The following is a 24,907-nucleotide window of genomic DNA, read 5'->3' on the forward strand; positions in this document are numbered from 1 at the left end:
TCACTTGAGATCAGAAACCTATCCCAGTCTTAGGTCTGTCATTGGTGAAATATGTGTTTCTGGGTGAGTCACTTAACTTTCTGAATCTGTTTTCTCATTTGCAAAATGGAAGTTAAGAAATCTAATAATAATAGACATTTGTCAATTTCTTGGAAGCCTCATGACTGAATTTGCTTCTGTGTCTGGAGAATTTCCTAGCACAGATGTCTCTTATTTAGAAGCCAAAAAGCCCAGTTGCAAGCACTGGTTCTGTAGAGTGAATGAACATAACTATGTTTCCAGCTGTTCACCCTCCTGTCCATTTTCTGACCTGGTTCCCCAGCCTTCCCAGCAACTCTATGAGCTACCTTGAGGGTCTTTCAAAAAATTTCACTCTTTGTTAAATCAGCCAGAGTCACCGTCTGTTCTTACAACCAGGAAGCCTCACTTCTACCTCAAGGTCTGGTCTGTCCACTTCTCTTCATCTCAACTGTCACTCTTGTCTAAACTGCCATAATTTCTTTCCTGTACTAATGTGGTGGCTTCCTGATTGGTCTTCCTTTGTCGATTCTTGTCCTCCTTTGATAACAGCTAAAGTGATCTTCCATTGAGATGAATGAAATCATATTCTCCTCCACGAAATCCTTCTCAGTGACATAAAAATGGAATTTAAACATCCTTCACACAATCAGTATAGCTCAACATGATCTGGCCAGCCTTCTTTTCCAAACTCGAATGTCTATTAACTGATGAGTGGATAAACAAAATGTGGTATGTCTATGAAATAAAATATTTTGGCAAACAAATGAAGTACTGACACATGCTATCACATGGATGAACCTTTCAAACATGCTCTCTTTTCCTGTCCTTAAACTCTTGAAGCCTATTTTCCTCAACTCTCCATAGGGATCAATGAAACTAGTATTTTCATCTCTCTCAGAGATGGATCAGCCCTTGAGTGATTGCTATCGCAACAATTAGCATCAACACTTTTAATACTTGTTATCCCCAACCCAATTACTGCTCTCCAATGATCCTAAAAGCTAGGAATAAATTTTCTTTCTGTTAATGATAAATCTTTAATTAAAGAGAAACAGTGCTTGCTCATGTGCTCTCACATACTCTTGCCCTCTCTTTCTGTGTAGTTATCTCTCCTGAGGAAAGTTGAATAATTTGAAGAATACTTTGAGTACCCAACTCTATAATGCACTTACTCCAAATCACCCTCAAAAAAGAAAGTAGTGTTTTTTCCTTGAAATCAATCAAGCAATATCCCAGGGGTAAGCAGACTCTCCTACAGTAAAGATTGTTCCTACCAACCCCAGGAAACTCAGAAGAGGGGTAGTTTGTATTCTTTCCTCTCATGACTCAATTAATTTATTAAAGAATTTTAGGATCCTAGGGCCAAACAATCAGTTACCATTTTTTCACAGGAAGCTTAGGGCCCTCTTAAACAATGAAGATTTCAGGTAGTCTGCACTGATAACTCAAAGGGCAAGGAGACTGGCCCCTGTCTCAAGCCCGCACAGCCTAGGGCACTTTTAATATATAAAGTACAATATTGTGGGGTGGGAGGAAGGCAGCCATGAGAACGCACCTTACAGATCTCCAATAACAGGGAGCTAACTGACCAAGGAAGGGCCCAGCTGCTGGCCGCTGAAACCATCTGCTGCATTTGTGCCAAGGCCACAGCTCCCACATGCTGCTCCCAGCAAATGATGGAGTACAGCAGGGTTACCAATGCAGGACTCCTGAGGGCCTTGCCCAGCTACCTAGGACACTTCCCTCCAACTTTCCTGCCCTCTCTCCATCACTGCGCTGACATGCGTCTCCCTCCTGTCCCATTTCTCCCTCAGGTGTTTCTCTTACTAAAACGTTTGCATGTTTAATCCTGTCTTGGCATTTGCTTCTCCAGTGACCCAGCCTAACACATCTGGATTAATAGCTTACTTAAATTTATATTTTTCTGAAACTAGCACCTTTAAAATTGGTTCTCAAATACTGGGTAAACAAACAGGGAGTTTGTATTGATACTGAGTTCTTCCTTTTCTATTTCAATCGTCCCTATCTTGAAAAAGATATCAATAAAAAAAATTGGGCTTTTAAATAGACATATCAAATTAATAACTTTCTTAAAACTAAAAGATTTTCCTTTAATTACAAATTTACCCCCAGTCCTAATGGGAAGGGAGCAAATCAGGAACTGTTATTTAAAATTAGCTACATATGTGTCTGTCCCTCTCATTCCACCGTAACCTCCAGGAAGGCTGGCACCTCACTCATTATTTTTACTGAGTCTGGGTTTGTAGCAGGTACTCAAGAAATACCTGTTGAATGCAGGCAGGAGATCTGAAACCACAGTGAGGTAGACAGTAAGGTGGGAAGGGGTTCCCAGATCTCTCTAGTTACATGAAATAAGCAATTGAAATACATGTATTGCTTTTATTATGTAAACCTCAGAAAATAAACTTTGAGTTTCATTTTACAAACCAGAGAAAGTAAAGTTCAACAAAAATCTTAGCTTTAATGAGAATAAGCAAAAGATAAAGTGAGAAACGTTACAGTGAACTGATTTTAAATGATTGAAGAACTCCGCATTCTATGGGCCTAAAATGATTATCCTGCTTTTTGGCCAAAATATCATATATATATTTTTAAACATTTATTACATATTTTATAAGATATGGATACAGATATTCCTCAGTACCCATGGGGGGTTGGTTCCAGGACTCCCTACAGATACAAAATCAGCAGATGCTCGAGTCTCTTATATAAAATGCCATAGTATTTAAATATAACCTAGCACATCCTCTGGTATACTTTAAAGCAGCTCTGGATTACTTATAATAACTAATACAATGTAAACACTATGGAAATAGTTGTTATACTGTATTGTTTAGGAAATAAAGACAAGAAAATATGTCTGTACATGTTTGGTATAGACAATTTTTTTCCAGATATTTTCACTTGGTGGTTGGTTGAACCCACAGGTGCAGAACCCATGGATACACAGGGCCAATTGTATATAGATTTCTGTGTATTGATAAATTTCACTATACTATAGATTTACTCAAAGTTCATTATTCATACCTGTCAACAGATATATTTCTTCTTAGTAAACAAAAGGAAAATCCTACATCTTCCTACTGTATCAGGTAAATAAGTTTCTTTAAAACCAAATATTGATATACTTAGGTGACAGTGGGAAGTCTGACATTTATTAAACTTGGTAACAGTAAATGGAAATAGAGTTTGAGAGTCTGATCAGTATAATCCACAATGCTTGATTCCTTCATCATCATTTTTTTTTAAAAAGCAACTTGTCTCACCAACTGCTGGCACACTGTATTTATGAAGATTAAATTCCTACTATAGCAATGAAAACAAGTACATTAGTAGACACCCCAAACAAAGAAGCCTTAAGTAGTATTTCTCATAATAGATTAATACATCTAAATTATATCTTGTCATTGGGGGATTTTTGCTGTGCATTAATGGATTTAAAACCTAATTAACTTTCCCACACTGTTTAAGAACCTCACAATAACACTGGCATGGGCTCATGTACTTTTAAGTACATTCAGTGAACTTGAAAAGGTGGGAAATATCCTACATACCAGAGTCAGAAAAGGCAGAAAACATCTTTCTTCTTCCTCTTTTCATTATTTTCCCCAGCAAGTGCTCCAAGTGAGGTGGAATTAAAGAATAAAGGTATACTTAAAAAAACCTATGGCAATTTAAAATCATTAATTCCAGGTCTTTTAACATATACAATGGTCTAATGGAAATTTTATATAGAATAAGCCCTACAGAATTGCAAGTTGGTACTAAACTGACACTGGAAGTCTAACTTTCGCCCTACAGACTTAGGAAAAAAAAAAAAGCACAGTTCTTCACATTTCAAATTGTTAACATGTCAGTTACCTATGAGACAACCAAACAACAAATACAAATTGAGATGCCTATGAGGGTCAGGGTATGATAAAATGTTTCACAACCATGCCACAGTAGAAGGAAATAATCTTAAATAATTTAACATGTATTTATATGAAAAACATTAGCAAAGCAAATAATTCCAAGTAGTTAAACAGAAGTAATGAATATGTGAAAATTTTCAATTAAAGGTTAAAGAAAACTAAGAGGCCTATAATTTTAGAAAGTCTGACAAATCTGGCAATGGGAGAAAATAATAATTTTCTAGAGAAGATACTTTTGATTTAATATAGAAAGAAATGAAACTTTAATTACAAAAAGTGAACAGGCAGGAAAGGCACATTTATTCCTCTTCCAAAGGTACTGTTTTCCTGGTTAGCTGTTAGAAATCACTTGGACAAATGCAGGACTTCTCAAACAATTGCTATAAGCTCTAAGTTTCATTATAAATGATTTTTGGCAACAAAATGTGGCACACATATTATAAATAAGCAATCTCTCATGCTACAGCATTTTCTTTCTTTTTTTCATCTGACAAATATTCATGAGTCCCCAGAACATAATTAAGCACTGTTCCAGGGCTAGGGATAAAGCATGAACAGAGTAATCTAAAATCCCTGCCGACATGGAGCTTGTTTTCTAGGTGAGACAAATGATATGCAAGAAAGTAAAAGGTCTAATATGTATGTGCCACCACTGCCACTGTCATTCTGCCAGAATATTGTCCTTTGGTTCAGTGCTATTGGATGTGGTTTAAATAAAATTATAATGTGACAAAGGCCTTTTTTACTTGTTTTTAGAAAGACAAAGGCCTTTTGATATTTCAGATAAACCCCCTTGGTTGAGTTTTAAAGTAGATCTATCATACAAAGATTATCAAGATATAAACCAGGCATCACCAACTTTTTTCTTTTTTTTTCTTTTCCATATTTTAGACTTTGCAGACCACCTGTGGTCTGTGTCGCCTATTCTTCATTTCTTTTAGGCCATTAACAAGGCAGGCCAGGCACAGCAACTCACGCCTGTAATCCCAGCACTTTCGGAGGCTGAGGTGGGAGAATCGCTTGAGCTCAGGAGTTTGAGACCTGCCTGGGTAACATAGTGAGACACCATCTCTACAAAAAATAAAAGTAATTAGCTGGGCATGGCTGCATATGCCTGTAGTCCCAGCCCAGCTACACTAGAGCCTGAGGCAGGAGGACTGCTTGAGCTCAGAAGTTCAAAGCCGCAGTGAGCTACCTTTGCGTCACTGCACTCCAGCTTGAGCGACAGAACCAGACCCTATCTCCATTTGAAAAAAAAAAGTAAAACCATTCTTATGTTACAGGCCACAGAAAAACAGATCAGGGGCTGAATTTGGCCTGCAGCTATAGTTTACCAACCTCTGACCAAAGATCTGTGTACACTTGCTTTGAAGTGGCTACAGTCCTACTTAATGCATGCTCAGTCCTCTATATGATGTTTCATCCTATTTTTTTGCATTTATTCTTTTGCTCTTTATTATTCATTTATTAAAACTGAATAAAACATTCTTTTCTAGAGCTACAATAGTTCCAACTACAGCAGCCTCAAAGTCAGTTCTGAAGAGTAAGGCCACCTGCTCTATTTCACACAAGCAATAGAAAAAAATTCTTGGCAGAAAACCTTTCATATGTCTATATACTGAAGAGAATCTGTACACTGGCAGAGATTATGCATGCTCTCCACCAACTTCCTGGGGCAGACACATGTGAGATTTAATGTTCCCTTACCTTGCTGGAGGAACATCAATATTGGAGGAAACAACTTTTCTTTTTTGCTCAAGGAGACAGATGGAGCGAGTGTTTTCTTTTTCATGGTCAAGGATCCGGCTGGCTTTTTTGGTGTCTGCTGTTTTCACATCTTCCTCCATGGCCAAGGAAAACACGTGTTGATGAGACATTTTTTTACTAGAGTCACGTTTTAAGTCCTCTGACTGAAATGTGAAGGTCATTTCTCGCTTAATGCTCCCCACCTGTGAAATGAAACACAGAAATTCTTACTCACATAAAACATCACCTTTGTAAGACTACTGCAGATGGTGGTGAGGAGAGATTACAGACACTGTCCTCTCTGTTCATCTGAAAGATTGTATAATTTTAACGAAAAAATGCAACATAGAAATAAAATAACTTCACAAAATAATATATAATCAATGCATCTGTAATAATGCAAATAAGAAACATCACAAACACACAAAAAAATGCCTCATAGGTATACAAAAACAAAGATTTGAAAAGCATAATACCTCTAATTTTTTTAAATGCAAAACATCATTGTTTTATCTCCCAAAATTAAGAAAATTCAAGTAAACCCTTAAATATTTCAGTCTGATTATCATGTTTAATAGAAGACAGCTAATGTATAAAATCAAACTTTCTTTTTAGCTAATAATACTGGTCTTAACCACACTCTGTAGTTGGTTTCTTATCCTTCATCCCCAGCAGTTAAGATTTTTTTATTAATTTATTTTAATTTTTTTTATTATACTTTTAAGTTCTAGGGTACATGTGCACAACGTGCGGGTTTGTTACATATGTATACATGTGCCATGTTGGTGTGCTGCACCCGTTAACTCATCATTTACATTAGGTATATCTCCTAATGCTATCCCTTCCCCCTCCCCCCAACCCATGACAGGCCCCAGTGAGTGATGTTCCCCACCCTATGTCCAAGTGTTCTCATTGTTCAGTTCACACCTATGAGTGAGAACATGTGATGAACTCATCCTTTTTTATGGCTGCATAGTATTCCATGGTGTATATGTGCCACATTTTCTTAATCCAGTCTATCATTGATGAGACATTTGGGTTGGTTCCAACTCTTTGCTATTGTGAACAGTGCCACAATAAACATATGTGTGCATGTGTCTTTATAGCAGCATGATTTATAATCCTTTGGGTATATACCCACTAATGGGATGGCTGGGTCAAATGGTATTTCTAGGTCTAGATCCCTGAGGAATTGCCACACTGACTTCCACAATGGTTGAACTAGTTTACAGTCCCACCAACAGTGTAAAAGTGTTTCTATTTCTCCACATCCTCTCCAGCACCTGTTGTTTCCTGACTTTTTAATGATTGCCATTCTAACTGGTGTGAGATGGTATCTCGCTGTGGTTTTGATTTGCATTTCTCTGATGGCCAGTGATGATGAGCATTTTTTCATGTGTCTGTTGGCTGCATAAATGTCTTCTTTTGCGAAGTATCTGTTCATATCCTTTGCCCACTTTTTGATAGGGTTGTTTGATTTTTTTCTTGTAAATTTGTTTAAGATCTTTGTAGATTCTGGATATTAGCCCTTTTTCAGGATGGAAGTTCCAAGATGGCCAAATAGGAACAGCTCCAGTCTACAGCTCCCAGCCTTAGTGATGCAGAAGATGGGGGATTTCTGCATTACCAACTGAGGTACCAGGTTCATCTCACTGGGGCTTGTCAGACAGTGAGTGCAGCCCACAGAGCAGGGTGGGGCATTGCCTCACCCAGGAAGCGCAAAGCGTCAGGGAATTCCCTTTCCTAGCCAAGGGAAGCCGTGACAGATGGTACCTGGAAAATCAGGACACTCTCACCCTAACACTGTGCTTTTCCAATGGCCTTAGCAAACAGCACACCAGGAGACTATATCCTGCACCTGGCTCAGAGGGTCCCACGCCCACGAAGCCTTGCTCACTGCAAGGACAGCAGTCTGAGATCAAACTGCAAGATGGCAGCGAGGCTGGGGGAGGGGCATCAGCCATCGCTGAGGCTTGAGTAGGTAAACAAAACGGCTGGGAAGCTCAAACCTGGTGGAGCCCACTGCAGCTCAAGGAGGATGTTCGAACCCATTGCAAAGAAGGTAAAAACTTTGAAAAAAGATTAGACAAATGGCTAACTAGAATAAACAGTGTAAAGAAGACCTTAAATAACCTGATGGAGCTGAAAACCATGGCACGAGAACTACGTGACGCATGCACAAGCTTCAGCAGCCGATTTGATCAAGTGGAAAAAAGGGTATCAGTGATCGAAGCTCAAATGAATGAAATGAAGCAAGAAGAGAAGTTTAGAGAAAAAAGGGTATCAGTGATTGAAGCTCAAATGAATGAAATGAAGTGAGAAGAGAAGTTTAGAGAAAAAAGAGTAAAAAGAAACAAACAAAGCCTCCAAGAAATCTGGGAATATGTGAAAAGACCAAATCTATGTCTGATTGGTGTACCTCAAAGTGACAGGGAGAATGAAACCAAGTTGGAAAACACTCTGCAGGATATTATCCAGGAGAACTTCCCCAACCTAGCAAGGCAGGCCAACATTCAAATTCAGGAAATACAGAGAATACCACAAAGATACTCCTCGAGAAGAGCAACTCCAAGACACATAATTGTCAGATTCGCCAAAGCTGAAATAAAGGAAAAAATGTTAAGGGCAGCCAGAGAGAAAGGTCGGGTTACCCACAGAGGGAAGCCCATCAGACTGGATCTCTCGGCAGAAACTCTACAAGCCAGAAGAGAGTGGGGGCCAATATTCAACATTCTTAAAGAAAAGAATTTTCAACCCAGAATTTCATATTCAGCCAAACTAAGCTTCATAAGTGAAGGAGAAATAAAATCCTTTACAAACAAATGCTGAGAGATTTTGTCACCACCAGGCCTGCCCTAACAGAGCTCCTGAAGGAAGCACTAAACATGGAAAGGAACAACCAGTACCAGCCACTGCAAAAACATGCCAAATTGTAAAGACCATCAATGCTAGGAAGAAACTGCATCAACTAACGAGCAAAATAACCAACTAACATCATAATGACAGGATCAAATTCACACATAACAATATTAACCTTTAATGTAAATGGGCTAAATGCCCCAATTAAAGGACACAGACTGGCAAATTGGATAAAGAGTCAAGACTCATCAGTGTGCTGTATTCAGGAAACCCATCTCACGTGCAGAGACATACACAGGCTAAAAATAAAGGGATGGAGGAAGATCTACCAAGCAAACGGAAAACAAAAAAAAGCAGGGGTTGCAATCCTAGTCTCTGATAAAACAGATTTTAAACCAACGAAGATCAAAAGAGACAAAGAAGGCCATTACATAATGGTAAAGGGATCAATTCAACAAGAAGAGCTAACTATCCTAAATATATATGTACCCAATACAGGAGCACCCAGATTCATAAAGCAAGTCCTTAGAGACTGACAAAGAGACTTAGACTCCCACACAATAATAATGGGAGACTTTAACACCCCATTGTCAACATTAGACAGATCAACAAGACAGAAAGTTAACAAGGATATTCAGGAATGAACTCAGCTTTGCACCAAGCAGACCTAATAGACATCTACAGAACTCTCCACCCCAAATCAACAGAATATACATTCTTCTCAGCACCACACTGCACTGATTCCAAAATTGATCGCACAGTTGGAAGTAAAGCACTCCTCAGCAAATGTAAAAGAACAGAAATTATAACAAACTGTCTCTCAGACCACAGTGCAATCAAACTAGAACTCAGGATTAAGAAACTCACTCTAAACCACTCAACCACATGGAAACTGAACAACCTGATCCTGAATGACTAATGGGTACATAACGAAATGAAGGCAGAAATAAAGATGTTCTTTGAAACCAGTGAGAACAAAGACACAACATACAAGAACCTCTGGGACACAATTAAAGCAGTGTGTAGAGGGAAATTTATTGCACTAAATGCCCACAAGAGAAAGCAGGAAAGATCTAAAATTGACACCCTAACATCACAATTAAAAGAACTAAAGAAGCAAGAGCAAACACATTCAAAAGGTAGCAGAGGCAAGAAATAACTAAGATCAGAGTAGAACTGAAGGAGGTAAAGACACAAAAAACCCTTCAAAAAATTAATGAATCCAGGAGCTAGTTTTTTGAAAAGATCAACAAAATTGATAGACCACTAGCAAGACTAACAAAGAAGAAAAGAGAGAAGAATCAAATAGACACAATAAAAAATCATAAAGGAGCTATCACCACCGATCCCACAGAAATACAAACTACCATCAGAGAATACTATAAACACCTCTATGCAAATAAACTAGAAAATCTAGAAGAAATGGATAAATAACTGGACATATACACCCTCCCAAGACTAAACCAGGAAGAAGTTGGATCCCAATAACAGGCTCTGAAATTGAGGCAATAATAGCCTATAAACCAAAAAAAGTCCAGGATCTGATGGATTCACAGCCGAATTCTACCAGAGGTACAAAGAGGAGCTGGTACCATTCCTTCTGGAACTATTCCAATCAATAGAAAAAGAGGGAATCCTCCCTAACTCATTTTATGAGGCCAGCATCATCCTGATACCAAAGCGTGGCAGAGACACAACAAAAAAGGAGAATTTTAGACCAATATCCCTGATGAACATTGATGCAAAAATCCTCAATAAAATACTGGCAAACCAAATCCAGCAGCATATCACAAAGCTTATCCACCACGATGAAGCCAAGTGGGCTTCATCCCTGGGAAGCAAGGCTTGTTCAACATACACAAATCAATAAATGTAATCCATCATATAAACTGAACCAAAGAAAAAAACCCATATGATTATCTCAATAGATGCAGAAAAGGCCTTTGACAAAATTCAACAGCCTTCATGCTAAAAACTCTCAATAAAGTAGGTATTGATGGGACATATCTCAAAATAATAAGAGCTATTTATGACAAACCCACAGCCAATATCATACTGAATAGGCAAAAACTGGAAGCATTCCCTCTGAAAACTGGCACAAGACAGGGATGGCCCTCTCTCTCCACTCTATTCAACACAGTGTTGGAAGTTCTGGCCAGGGCAATCAGGCAGGAGAAAGAAATAAAGGGTATTCAATTAGGAAAAGAGGAAGCCAAATTGTCCCTGTTTGCAGATGACATGACTGTATATCTAGAAAACCCCACTGTCTCAGCCCAAAATCTCCTTAAGCTGATAAGCAACTTCAGGAAAGTCTCAGGATACAAAATCAATGTGCAAAAATCACAAGCATTCCTATACACCAATAACAGACAAACAGGGAGCCAAATCATGAGTGAATTCCCATTCACAACTACTTCAAAGAGAATAAAATACCTAGGAATCCAACTTAAAAGGGATGTGAAGGACCTCCTCAAGGAGAACTACAAACCACTGCTCAAGGAAATAAAAGAGGACACAAACAAATGGAAGAACATTCCATGCTCATGGATACGAAGAATCAGTATTGTGAAAATGGCCATGCTGCCCAAGGTAATTTATAGATTCAATGCCATCCCCATCAAGCTACCAATGACTTTCTTCACAGAATTGGAAAAAAACCACTTTGAAGTTCATATGGAACCAAAAAAGAGCCCGCATTGCCAAGTCAATCCTAAGCCAAAAGAACAAAGCTGGAGGCATCACGCCACCTGACTTCAAACTATATTACAAGGCTATGGTAACCAAAACAGCATGGTACTGGTACCAAAACAGAGATATAGACCAATGGAACAGAACAGAGCCCTCAGAAATAATACCACACATCTACAACCATCTGATCTTTGACAAACCTGACAAAAGCAAGAAATGGGGAAAGGATTCCCTATTTAGTAAATGGTGCTGGGAAAACTGGCTAGCCATATGTAGAAAGCTGAAACTGGATCCCTTCCTTACACCTTATACAAAAATTATTTCAAGATGGATTAAAGACTTAAATGTTAGACCTAGAACCATAAAAACCCTAGAAGAAAACCTAGGCAATACCATTCAGGACATAGGCATGGGCAAGGACTTTATGACTAAAACACCAAAGCAACAAAATTTTGGCAACAAAAGCCAAAATTGACAAATGGGATCTAATTAAACTAAAGAGCTTCTTCACAGCAAAAGAAACTACCATCAGAGTGAACAGGCAACCTACAGAATGGGAGAAAATTTTTACATTCTACTCAGCAGTTAAGATTTTAACAAAATCCCTTCTAAGGCCCCATGATAAAGAAGTTAGAATAATTTTCTTATCATTTGTAACTAAATGTAATGATGATTATGGTGGGAGACAAATATAAAATTAAACCTTAATGAACTGAATCTTGTTACTTCAGACTTTGTTGTAACTGAAAAAGGAGACTGAAGCTAAAGAAAGGTTTCTGTGAGGTAATTGGTACTGTAAATGAGGACTGGAGACAACCAGTTAAAGTTGTATTGTACAAAGATGAGTCTATCTGTTAATCTGGAGCCTCACTAATTAGTGGGGTGTATTTCAAAAAATGCACAATCATGAGATATTTCACGGGCCTGTGATACAATCCATTTCCTCCAGTGGGATCATGTGAAGTCAGTAAATCTTCACTCTCCCATTTAAATAGAATATATGCTTGTTTCTTTTTAATTTTCAGTAGGAGAAAAAGCACAAAGGCTTTAATCAAATAGATTTGGATTTATAGAATTTAAGGCCATAAGCATAACTCATTTTCAGAATACAAGGAGAATATGTGTGTTTGATCATAGCAGAGACTGGTAAAGGAAGGTATTAATGACTAGAAATTCTCAGACTAAAGGAAAACTGAAATACATGCATGCTGGAGTCATGGCATCTGCCCCAACATGAGACTTTCCAGAGTCCAGGGGTGACTTGGGCCTTGGAATCCACTTGGCTGGCATGGATCTTTCCTATGACACATAGAGCACTACACAGAGCTCCATTCTCATCTTGGCCTCTCCTACTAGGAAGAAAAGAAGATTCTCTTCCCATGGTTTTCCTGTCAGACATATACCCAGCTCCACAGGAAGATGGTCACCCACTTTGGTTTACTTGTAACTCATTAAAAACTCACAATATTTCTTAGACGGTATTAATGAAATCAAAGATAAAAGAAAATCTAGTGTCTGTTTTTAAGTGTTCACTGTTTTAATGACATCAATATACAATAGAAAGACATAAAATATTTCAGACTTCCACAAATGAAATAAATGATAAAAATGTGTTTAGAAAATCAACAGACGTAAGGACAAGTATGTTAAACATCCATCACTAGTCAATGCGCTGTGTAAGTCTCTCTGCCTGGAGGTGGGGAGAGAGGGGAGAGTTTTTCACTTCTCTACCAGTCCATTCCTAACCTACGTTACAACAAGAAAACTCTAAACAACAGGGATAAAGAAAGAAAACAAAGGCCTAGTTTTGATGATTATAAATTGCTTCTAAGTGTCAAGTATTATGTTAATTAAATATTTAAGTATTCACAGTATTAAGTTGAAACAAAAATTGACATCCATGACTCCCTTGGGGCCAAATGGATTGGTTAAATGAATTCTATCCAAAGTTTAAAGGAAGGAAACAACATTACAGGAAGTCTAGCTTTTAGCTTCAAAAATCTAGGAAAAAAAAAACCTGAAGCAAATTGATGCAAATAGAATACATTTCCTATAGAAATAATGTTATAACTGTGTGTCATGCTCTTAGCCAAGGCTTCATAATAAAATATAGTAATATACAACAAAGCAAGCTATAAGTCTTCTATAAATACTAAGTAAAAAAATTAATCTATCAATAGTAATCAGAGAAATTTAGCAATGTAACGGATTTTAAAGAAAATTTAGCCCAGACTTCTTATTTAAAAGTAGAATTAAAACGATCAAAAATGACCAAAATAACTGTAAAGATGAGTAAAATATTTTGGACACTATGAATCATGGGTTCCACAGTTTGTAATGCTAGCGGAAGGGGCAGATGGCAGATGTAGATACTCATTACATCACTATGCTTTAAAGCATGTATATATGTATCACATGTTCTTTTTAATGTTCTTTTATTCATATCAATTATTATATCTAAGACACACACACACAAAAAAAACAAAAAATGAGAGCTCACAGGAGAGGAGAGAGTAGAAAGCATATATAACATCAAGTCTTAAGAAGCTGGGCTCAGAAATGGCCCAGAGAAATAGGGTGGTGGCTGGAGGGGATGACGGATGAGAGAGAATTTTAAGACAGGAGGTAAAAGAGTATGTTTGTATACGGAGGCAGAATGGAAAGGAAGGGATGAGCAAGGGCTGGCAGCAGCAGTAGAAGGTGACAAGGCTCATCCAGCTATTGCAAATGAGCACTGACTGGAACCTACATTAGCTTAACAGAAGAAAGAAGCAAAAGGAAAATATAATTCCATTCTTATGAGATTTCCAGAAAAGGCAAATCTACAGAGATAGAAAGCAGATCAGTGATTTCCTGGGGCTGGGGGTGGGAGCAGGAACTAACTGCAAATGGGCATGAGAGAACTTTTTGGGGTGATGGAAACGTGCTAGGACTAGACTGTAGTGTTATCTGTATGAGCAGTAAGTTTATTTAAAATTATTGAATTGTATCTTACAATGGGAGGAATGTTGTGGTATTTAAATTATACCACAATAGAGCTGAGGAAGGAAAGACAGAAGGATGGAAGGACAGAAGGAAGGAAGGAAGGAAGGAAACCAGAGTAACTAAGGAAGGAAGGAAACCAGAGTGACTATTGATATAGAGGGTGTGTTTCTTTTTTTTGTTTGTTTTGTTTTTTGAGATGGAGTCTCGCTCTGTCACCCAGGCTGGAGTGCAGTGGCACAATCTCAACTCACTGCAACCTCTGCCTCCCAGGTTCAAGCAATTCTCCTGCCTCAGCCTCCCAAGTAGCTGGGATTACAGGCACCCGCAACCACACTCAGCTTTTTTGTATTTATAGTACAGACAGGGTTTCACTGTGTTGGCCAGGTTGGTCTTGAACTCCTGACCTCGTGATCTGCCCACCTCAGCCTCCCAAAGTGCTGGGAATACAAGCGTGAGCCACTGCACCCGGCCTAGAGGGTGTACTTCTAAGAACCCCTAGAAACAAAAATTCGGAAATTGTGATGCAAAGAGGTTGCCACCAAGTCTATGGATCTTAAAACCAAAGAAAACAAAATAAAACAGAGATGGCATGGCAACCCAAGCTGCTGCAAGCAGTTGTGTATTAAACCCTAAACACTAGTCAAATGAGGCTAAAATTCAGTCCCCATTCAAGCCACATCCCCAGGCTTCCTTACTTTGGATGAGGGACATTTTTCTGATCCATGCACCTGGAGAGCGACTTTTTATACTTCATCTGTCCAAATAAGGTGCTTTTATTTATTTTTTTCCCAATTTGTACAATGCTCTGGTGACAAAACTGTTCCTGGTGATCTGCAAGGTCTAGGCTAAATTAGCTTGCTGTTTCTTTGAAGCTGCTATCAATTATGTGATTCATAAATATGAGCAGATATTCTTGTTAATGGAAAACTTGAGACAATCTGAAAAATCACTGTATGCTATAGGTCCTAAGCAGGAAAAATGTTCAATGATAGAAGACAGCCAGAAAGAACAAAAAAATCTGATTAGAAGGACAGAAGTCAACAGCAGTATTAAAGCTGGTAAGGGCAAGAGAAAGAAGAAACAGTATGCACGGCGCTAACAAATGAAGATGCTCACCTTTTGGGGTAAATGGGGATCTACCAAAGAAGGGAGGGCTTCTCACAGCTATAGGATTCCTTGTAAGGACCAGGAAGAGAACACAACATAGGTAAGAAAATGACAGCTTCCTGTAGGAGAGGGACCTAAGTGGCAGGGAAGAGCTGATGTTGATGTTCAGATTAATTTCCCCCACATTAGGATTGATTTAAAGAACTTGCTTTCCTAACACTGTAACTTCTATTGCTCATCAGCACTTTGTAGTCATATTGTACTACAATAGCTACCATCAATTTCCTTCTCCCTACCCAACACAGAAGCTCTTCATATAGTGTATCACAGACATACACATTATCCCGTATAATTTCTTGCAAGGGAACAAAGCTTCAATGTTCAATTATATGAGAATACCACCAATTACTGAGTTAACGGACAAATAAAACTCAGAATTTTCATTCCAATGAACAGCTTTTGTTTTCCTAGAAGAAGATAAACAGTGTATATATAAATATGATATACTTGGGGAAATTGCCATTTTTTTTTAACAAGAAGTTAACAGTATCTATTTAAGTCCTGAATTTCTCTAAATGGTATCCTTTGTAAATTCGATGCAACTTCCTAAGACAGGGACTGAAGCTCATCATTTCTTCTCGATACGAAAACATCTGGTTTCCATAGGAAGATCATAACGGCGCATCAGAAAAGAGAATGTCTCTGACTTCAGCCCACTTATTTAATCAATCCTTCCTTCTGCCTACACTCAAGTACACTTCGGGCCACCTTAATCCTCACACCTTTCTTACAGATTTACAGTAATGAAATGCTAAAAAGCATGTGTCAACACTCAACTCTTGGAAACTGTCCTCAGTTACTCATCTCAACCCAATCAGATTTGAGGAGATGGCTCTGGAGAATAGGATTTCCAGGACTAATCTGAAAACGACCCATTTGCTTTCTGGGGCTTTCTGGATAGTAAAAAAGTAGTTTAGAAATTCTAAAAAAAAAAAAAAAAAGGCATGAAATTTAGGCCACAGCAAAAACCACTCTTAGCAAACAATAGGAGGCTAGTAAGAGGACCACTTGGCTGAGCAACTCTTTAAGGCCCTTCCACTCACCAGGAAACCATAAAATCACACCTGAAAAAGTTTATAAAATATATTTTTTTCTATTTCAGATTATTCCCCTCTACATCAGGATTTAAAGAACTTGCTTTCATAACACATAATAAGACACATTACAATTTGGTGACTGATGACAATGATACATCAACCACTGTGTGGAGTGCAAATCAGACCCAATAGATTTAAAATATGTCACAAAAAGGTAAGCAAAACTGATATTAATAATAAAAACATTTGATTCTCTCAATTAATTTAAAATATTACTGCTGGCCGGGTGCGATGGCTCATGCCTGTAGTCTCAGCACTTTGGGAGGTCAAGGCACGTGGATCACGAGGTCAAGAGATCAAGGCCATCCTGGCTAACATGGTGAAACCCCATCTCTACTACAAATACAAAAACAAATTAGCTGGGCGTGGTGGTGTGTGCGTGTAGTCCCAGCTACTCAGGAGGCTGAGGCAGAAGAATCACTTGAACCTGGGAGGCGGAGGTTGCAGTAAGCCAAGATCACGCCACTGCACTCCAGCCTGGTGACAGAGCAAGACTCTGTTTCAAAAAAAAAAAAAAAAGGAAAAAAATTACTGCTAAGGATCATGTTCAAAGAAAGACCAGAACCTTAGAATAAACTGATAAAAAATGACACCCAAAAACAGTCAACAGAACTCTACTCCTTATTTTAAATTATATTCTTCAAATTTCATGCTAGGTACACAGAAAAATATGTTGGATGGCAAATCTATAGTCCTAATGAATGGTTATAATAGAACCACTTCAAAAACAATTGCTTCCAATTACTAGCCCATTGATTATATTATCCCCTTAGCCCTCTGAAACCAATGAAGTTTGTTGACTGCTTTTTCCTTAAGTACATACATTATTTTTCTATACCAAGACAGAGGAACTGGCTGATGAAAATCAGACTGGTTTGGTGGTAGTGGTGATGTAACCATAATAGGTCTGTTGCCCTATGTGCATGGTAAATCAATACACCGAGACACCAGGTTGCACTGGTTTAATCAATAGGGCTGCCAAACAAGGAGATGGGAGGAAACCTCAAATCTGTCTGCCAGAGGAGTTTGGGGATGGGTTTTTAGGGGTTTTGGAATGGGCCAAAGTGTGGCGATTGTTGACATCAGCTGTTCTACTGGAATTCAAGATCTGTTTAAGCAATTCTTAAATGGAAGCCTATGATTCTAATGTCAGAGGTCCTATCTATCTTGAGCAAAAGCCTTATGATTCTAATGTCAGAAATCCTACTAGCTGGGCACAATGGTATGTGCCTGTGGTCCCAGCTACTCGGGAGGCTGGGGTAGGAGGATCACTAGAGCCCAGGAAGTCAAGGCTGCAGTGAGCTGTGATTGTGCCACTGCACTCCAGCTGGGGTGGCCGAGCGAGACCCTGACTCAAAAAAATAATAATTACAACAAAAGAGAAATCCTATCTATAGGTACAGTGGGGATGCAAATGGTCAGTATCTAGTGTTCCATGACTTTCAGTTACAAAAAAAAGTGAGTCAAAGGAAACCCAAATTAATGCTTAATTGCAACAATATTTCTGTCCAAAATTCTTGTTAACCCTGTGAGGGCAGCTTCAATGATGGAGTAAGAAGTAAAATTCAGCATGACAGAGTTGAAGCCCTGTGTTATGTTTTGGCATCATACGTCCAAACCACACAACTACACTATCCCAGGAATCAGTGTTGTTAATGCTGGGTTTACTACAGCAAGTTTTTGTTTGTTTGTTTTGTTTGTTTTTGTTTTTTAAAGTTCTGGAATACATGTGCAGAACATGCAGGTTCATTACATAGATACACATGTGCCGTGGTGGTTTGCTGTACCTATCCACCCGTCATCTAGGTTTTAAGCCCTGCATGTATTACGTATTTGTCCTAATGCTCTCCCTCCCCTTGCCACCACCCGCCCTGGCAGGCCCCGGTGTGTGATGTTCCCCTCCCTGTGTCCATGTGTTCTCACTGTTGAACTCCCACTCATGAGTGAGAACATGTGGTGTTTGGTTTTCTGTTCCTGTGTTAGTTTGCTGAGGATGATGGTTTCCAGCTTCATCCATGTCCCTGCAAAGGACATGAACTCATTCTTTTTTATGGTTGCATAGTATTCCATGGTGTATATGTGCCACATTTTCTTTATCCAGCCTATCATTGATGGACATTTGGGTTGGTTCCAAGTCTTTGCTATTGTAAATAGTGTACTACAGCTAGTTTTAACTTTAGTATGTTGACAATTTAATATTCAACAAAGCATGACTTGGCGTGCTGCATGGAAGATTAGTCAGCAGCACACTTAGGATGGAAAGTTATTGGAAAAGTTGGTAGTGGAAGACTGCTTGGCTAAAGTTTCAAACCTTTTATTTACATTATGCAAGGGAGACACACAACTTGGGTATTTTTTTAAAAATCCTTTCTGAAAAGGCTTGGATAGAAACATCCATTTCTGTAAAGTCCAATACTAAATTTAACCTCAGCTAAATTCACTTGTATATTTTTCCCAACCATATGGTAAGGACTGTAAACCAAAATGCATGAGACACGTCTCAATCAATTTAGAAGTTTATCTTGCCAAGGTTAAGAACCTGTCTTGAAGAAAACAACATGACACCACAGGAACAGTCTGTGACCTGTGCCTTTCTCCAAAGATGATCTTGAGAGCTTCAATATTTAAAGGGGGAAAGTAGGCTGGAGGGGAGAGAAGGAGGGTAGGTAATCCACATGCTGCAAGAGAGAAGGAGCAGGGAGGGGACGAGTCAGTTACATATTCGTCTTGAGCTCAGTAAATCAGCACTTCACGCAAGCTAGGGTGAACATAAAGTAGCTACATGTGGAGATATTTAACCTTTATCTGTAGCTATCTGCTAAGGAACAAAAGGAAAAGCAGTTTCTTGCATGACTCAGCTTTCAGCTTAATTTTTTCCATTTGGCATAGTGACTCTTTCACAGGACAGAGGGAAAATCAATTATCAGTGTGGGTTAATCTTACCGAACTTAACTTCAGGATACAGAATTTCAAATATCACATTAGTTACTTAGATATTTTATTTGTTTTATATAATTCAAAGTTCAACTCACCCATTCACACCCAATCCATGTAGAAATCCTATGAATTTTATCTTCAGAATATATCTAAAATCCAATCACTTCTTGCAACTTCCAGTTACCATCCTGGTTAAGCCACCACTGTCTCTTACCTGGATTTGTACAAGTCTCCTCCCCAGAGCCTGTTTCCACTCCTGCACGGCCTCCCGTGACCCCCAGTTCCTTCTAATGGTAGCCAGACTTATCCCTTAAAAATCAGGGTCAGATCATGCCCCTCCTTGGCTGAGAACCCTCCAATGGCTCCCCATTTATTCAGAACAAAAGCCAAAGTCCTTGCCTCCAAAGCCGCATAGGATCTGGTCCGCCTCTATCCGATTTGCTCCCTCTCCTACTTCCTCTCTTCACTCTCACGGCTACCCCCAGCCTTGCTGGCCTTGAACATGCCAGGCATACCCCTGAATCCAGGCCTTTTTACTGGCTTCCCCATCTTCCTGCAGGGTTCTTCCTTCAGATACTCACATTGCTTGCTTCCTCACCCTTTTCAGTCTTTGCTCAAATGTCTCTTTCTTAGTGAAGCCAACCCTGACCACCCAATTTAAAATTGCAATGTTCCCCTCTCCCTCCTCATTCCCCATATTCTATTTTATATCAGCTACAGAATTATCATTCTAGCCAGGTGTGGTGGCTCATGCCTGTAATCCCAGCACTTTGGGAGGCTGAGGCAGGTGGATCACTTGAGCTCAAGAGTTAAGACCAGCCTGGGAAACCTGGCAACCCCTCGTTACTACAAAAAATTAAAAAATTAGCTGGGACTACAGGCATGGTGGCACGTGCCTTTAGTCCCAGCTACTTGGGAGGCTGAGGTAGCAGGATGACTTACTTTGGCCTAGGAAGTTGAGGCTGCAATGAGCTAAGATCACACCACTGCACTCCAGCCTGGGCGACAGAGTGAGAACCTGTCTCAAAAAAACAAAACTAAACTAAACAGAATTCTCTTTCTACAGCACTATAGTTCTATCATTCTGCAGGACTTATTATTTTCTTACAAACTGCATAATTATTTATTATGCTTATTGTCCAAGCTGCTCCACCAGAATATTCACTCCATGAAGATAATAGGCATTTTTTGCTTTGGATACTGACGTATCTCCAGGAGCTAGAAGAGCATCTGAAACAGCATGGGCACTCTTGTAGCATTAATACATAAATGGAGTTTCAGGTGCAGATACATGTTATATGGTGGCACCTACTCATAAAAGTCTAAGGAGGATAGATGCCAAGTTCCTAGGGCTGCAAAAGTGTGGGATCACAGAATCCCTCAGGCTAAAAGCAATTTCCTAAGCTACTGAGAAGGAAATAGTAAACTGGGGGAAATAGTAATTTGGGGGGAAGAAATAGGTATAATATAAGCACAGAATGGTCATCATCTCAATTCTTTCCTTATCAAAGTATTCAACTTTAGTGCACGGAGGACTTTGCCTCCAGGAATACAAGCCTTATTTTATAATAAAATTTATGGAGAAAATTGGGTTTATTTTTAAATTATGGGACTTTGAAACTTCCTTCTGCAAATATCACCAGGTTAATACAAGATAGACCTGTAGAGAGATCAAAAGGCAAATTTTCAGAAGCAAGACATGGTTAAAGTTACATAAATTTCAAAATCCTGGGAAATGACTATTCCATCCTCCAGGGTGAATTGTTAGGGGCAGACCATCGAGCTGCCTGGTCCCCAGGTACGCCCGAAACACTTCTTCCTCCCTTTCTATGGATCACAGGAAATCTAGCCCCCTACTCCCCCAATGAGTTTTAACATTTATAGTCAAGAATAATCATAATGATAATAAACACCAACTTTACTTCTTCCACATTTAGTTTATGGTGACTATTTTACGCAGATGGAATTTGAGCCCCACCCAGTTATTTCTTTTCGAAGGAGGCCAAGCAGCTGTTCTACTGAAGAGTAGCTGGACTACTGATGGTCTGTCCATTCCAATAGCTATGATGGCCACACAGGGCCCCCTGACTGCCACTGCCACAGCCAGAGCCGGGGACCCTGGACACAGAACAGAAGATCTATCTTTGACTTTTCCCCACTGGAGCTTCTGCCAAGGGGTCCCACACTCTCCTCACCTGAACCCTACCTAAACGTATCATACATCAACAGAAGGTTGCTTTAAAGATCACCAACTTTTCCACACTCCCTGCTAGAGCCGACCCTCATCTCCCCAGAGCCCACTCTCATCTTGGACTCTACTCTGAGCTCCCCATCCTCCCTGCCTCAAATCCCAGGCACAAACACACAGCAAGAGAGAGATTTATGGGAACAGAAGCAGTATGCCAGAGCTCATCTTCTTCATGGGTTAAATAGTTCATTGCAGCTGGCCTGGGAATCAACAGAAACTTTAAGACATAGTTTCTCTGACTAAACCACACATTTCAAAAACGCAGTTAGAACAGAACCTTTGGGCAAGTTGGAGAATGTACTTCTGATATGTATAAATAAAAGGCCAAATCAGTTCTCGAAAAAATATATATTACACAATTTCTCTGGGCAGAAACAGGGCCAACTGAATCCTTTCTTTCAGGAATCCAATCTGAGAGACCCAGAAACTGATGTCAGTTAGTGGTGCTGGCTGGTGGTGATGAAGAAGCACAGACTGAGGCAGTGAGGGTGAGCAGGCCAGGCCACATGCACACAAGAAAGTAGAGGAAACCAGGAAAGAGCAAGGGCAAGGAGGAGGAGGAAAAGCGGGGAGGAGGGGGAAGAGGAGGAAGAGAGCAGACCCTGGAGGAGGAGGACAAGTTGGGGAGGGGGAGGAGGAGGAAAGAAGCAGACCCTGGAGGAGGAGGAGGAGGGGAGCAGACACTGGAGGAGGAGGAGGAGGTGGAGGAGGAGGAGAAGGAGGAGGAGGCGGCGGCGGCCACCCGAGGTGGCAATGGAGGCAGCGACAGGGAGCAGACCCTGGAGGAGAAAGGGGAAAGGAACAGGAGGCAGAGTGGAGGAGGAAGAGGGGAGCAGACCCCAGTGGTGGCGGAGAAGGGGAAGGAAGAGGAGGAGGAGGAGAGCGGACCCTGGAGAGAAACAGAAACAGAAAGCAGGAGAGTCCTGGGACAGACCAGCAGTAGTGGGAGCTGCCTCTTCCCACAGAGCTCCAGGCTGAGTTTGCAGAATTCTGGGCCAGGGGCCTGGCTTCGACTGTCTCTGGGCTTTAAAGTCTTGATATCCTTTTTCATAATTGAAATTCCCACCCCACTCACTGCATTTCACCTTTCTTTTTTAAGATATGTGAGCTGGTTTCAACTTCTTTCAATAAAAATAACTGGACTAACTAACCTAGCGCCTCTAATTCCTTTGGCAGTAAGAACTAGAAATACAACTTTTCAAATTCATCAGTGGTTGCCACAGTCTAACACAACATCTTTAAAGTTTCAGAGCAGATTAGAAGCAGATTTTAAGTAAAAAAGAATATTGATTGCTGAAGGTTCTTCCTTCAAATACATTTCATTTAAAAATACAATTTATCATTCCTTTGGGCAGTAAACAGCAGGTGAAATTAAAAGTTCAAGTTGTTTTAACTTGGATTGTGCTAATTCACAGATAGCCAATTATTTTTACTAGCTGCACAGATGACTAAATAAAATCTGTTAATAAATGCAGCTAGAGTGTATTCAAGAAATTAGGCAATACATATTAGAATAAATTTACATATCTGCTTATCATAAATGTAATTCTTTATAATAGAGGTCTTACTGGTACATAAGAGAGTAGATAGAAATGACTATGAGGGAGAAACACTTCCTGCTTCAACACTGAGGCTTTCATAAGAAGGGAGATGGCTCAAAAGAAGAACTGCGTTAACCCCTGATAGATGACTGTAGGAGGACCTTAGGATAAAAAGACATGCTTGAGGGGTTCCAGCCTGCTCCTGATCCTTCCTGCCCGTCTTCCTGCCTGTGGGCTCTAGGCTGCTAAGCCAGCCATAATGAGAGAGAGAGAGTAAATGAATACATAAATACAACAGACACACGTACATCTCCTGGTGGTTCTGCTCTTCTGTTAGAAGCATGACTTGAGATGAAGCATTTATTTATGCTTTAACCATCTCTCTCCCCTAGTGCTTCAGAAACCATTTAGAGGCAGAGAGCAAGTTTTGCTCAGTTTTGAATCCCAGGCACCTGCTATATTTTTACCTGGCACATACTGGATGCTTCATAAATGTTTATTGAATTAATGTAATTAAGTGAAGATAATATGGCAATGAGGCCAGCCTGCAGGAGCTGAAAAAAAGATCTGTAAAATCAGGAGACAGAAGTGATTGCTACCCCATACTCACAATACTCTAAAGCAAGCTTGTCCAACCCATGGTCTGCAGGCCACATGAGGTCCAGGATGGCTTTGACTGTGGCCCAACACAAATTCATAAACTTTCTTAAAACATGAGATTGTGTGCGTGCGTGCGTGTGTGTGTGTGTGTGTTTATTTTAGCTCATCAGCTATCGCTAATGTTAGTGTATTTTATGTGTGGCCCAAGACAATTCTTTTTCCAATGTGGCCCAGGGAAGCCAGAAGATTGGACACCCCCGCTCTAAAGTATACAGAGGACAAGATGACAACAATAATAGTAGTAACAATCATAATAATAACAGCTCTAGTTACTAAGCCCTTACTAAGTATAAGACACTTCATTAAAAATTGCTTCATACATATTATTTCACTCCAATATGAGAAAATACCCTGATCCTGCTCAACTATTGTTCCTCTGCTCTATTCCCCGTCAGTCAAGTTATCAATAGAGTTGTCTCCCCAGGCTGTCTTTACTTCCCTACCTACCATTTACTCTTCTATTTATTGTAATTGATTTCTACTTCCATCAAAACAACAACAAAACCAAACCATAAAACCATGCTTTCTCCAGGGTCACAAATCAGCCTATCACTAAGTTTAATAAACACTTTTCGATTTCCATTTTAAACAGTACTAAACACAATTAGCTCCCTTGAAGCATCATATTTTCTCAGCTTTATAGTAGCTGTACCATTCCCAATTTGTATTTGCAGACAGCAGACTTCCCTAGCTGGCTTAAACATAAAGAGGATTATTGATAGTTCCTCAATCTCCTAGAAGCCTGGAGAATCAGGCTGGGATGATCAACAAGACAATTGCACATAGCCAGGAGAGAAGTCCAACCACATCACGAATCTGAGCTAGCAAGAATACTCCGCATTGCCTCCCACCACAAAGGGTCTGAAAGCTACAACTTCCACCACTGATGCCTGGGTAGCACCAGGAACCTTTGCCACTGTGTTTGCCAAATCTCTTCTGCACATGGCAACGACCTCACTGTCTTCCTTGTGCTTCTTGTCACATGCCTCATATGGATGCACAGTCTTGGAAGAAACCAAGTCA

General features: G+C 39.7%; 1 protein-coding gene across 2 annotated transcripts in view; it reads right to left on the reverse strand.

The window, feature by feature from the left end:
- The window catches only part of ZNF704 (zinc finger protein 704), a 263,019-nt gene that overhangs the window by 205,514 nt on the left and 32,598 nt on the right, over positions 1–24,907 (reverse strand). For both annotated transcript variants that reach the window (XR_010121895.1, XM_055286600.2), the window contains exon 2: positions 5,664–5,905. Coding sequence is in view for 1 of the 2 variants with exons in the window: in XM_055286600.2 (XP_055142575.1) it covers positions 5,664–5,905 (242 nt within the window). In the remaining variant the exon portion in view is untranslated. The remainder of the gene's footprint in view (positions 1–5,663; positions 5,906–24,907) is intronic.

This window comes from Symphalangus syndactylus, chromosome 7 (assembly GCF_028878055.3).
Source record: "Symphalangus syndactylus isolate Jambi chromosome 7, NHGRI_mSymSyn1-v2.1_pri, whole genome shotgun sequence".
Classification (NCBI taxonomy): Eukaryota; Metazoa; Chordata; class Mammalia; order Primates; family Hylobatidae; genus Symphalangus; species Symphalangus syndactylus.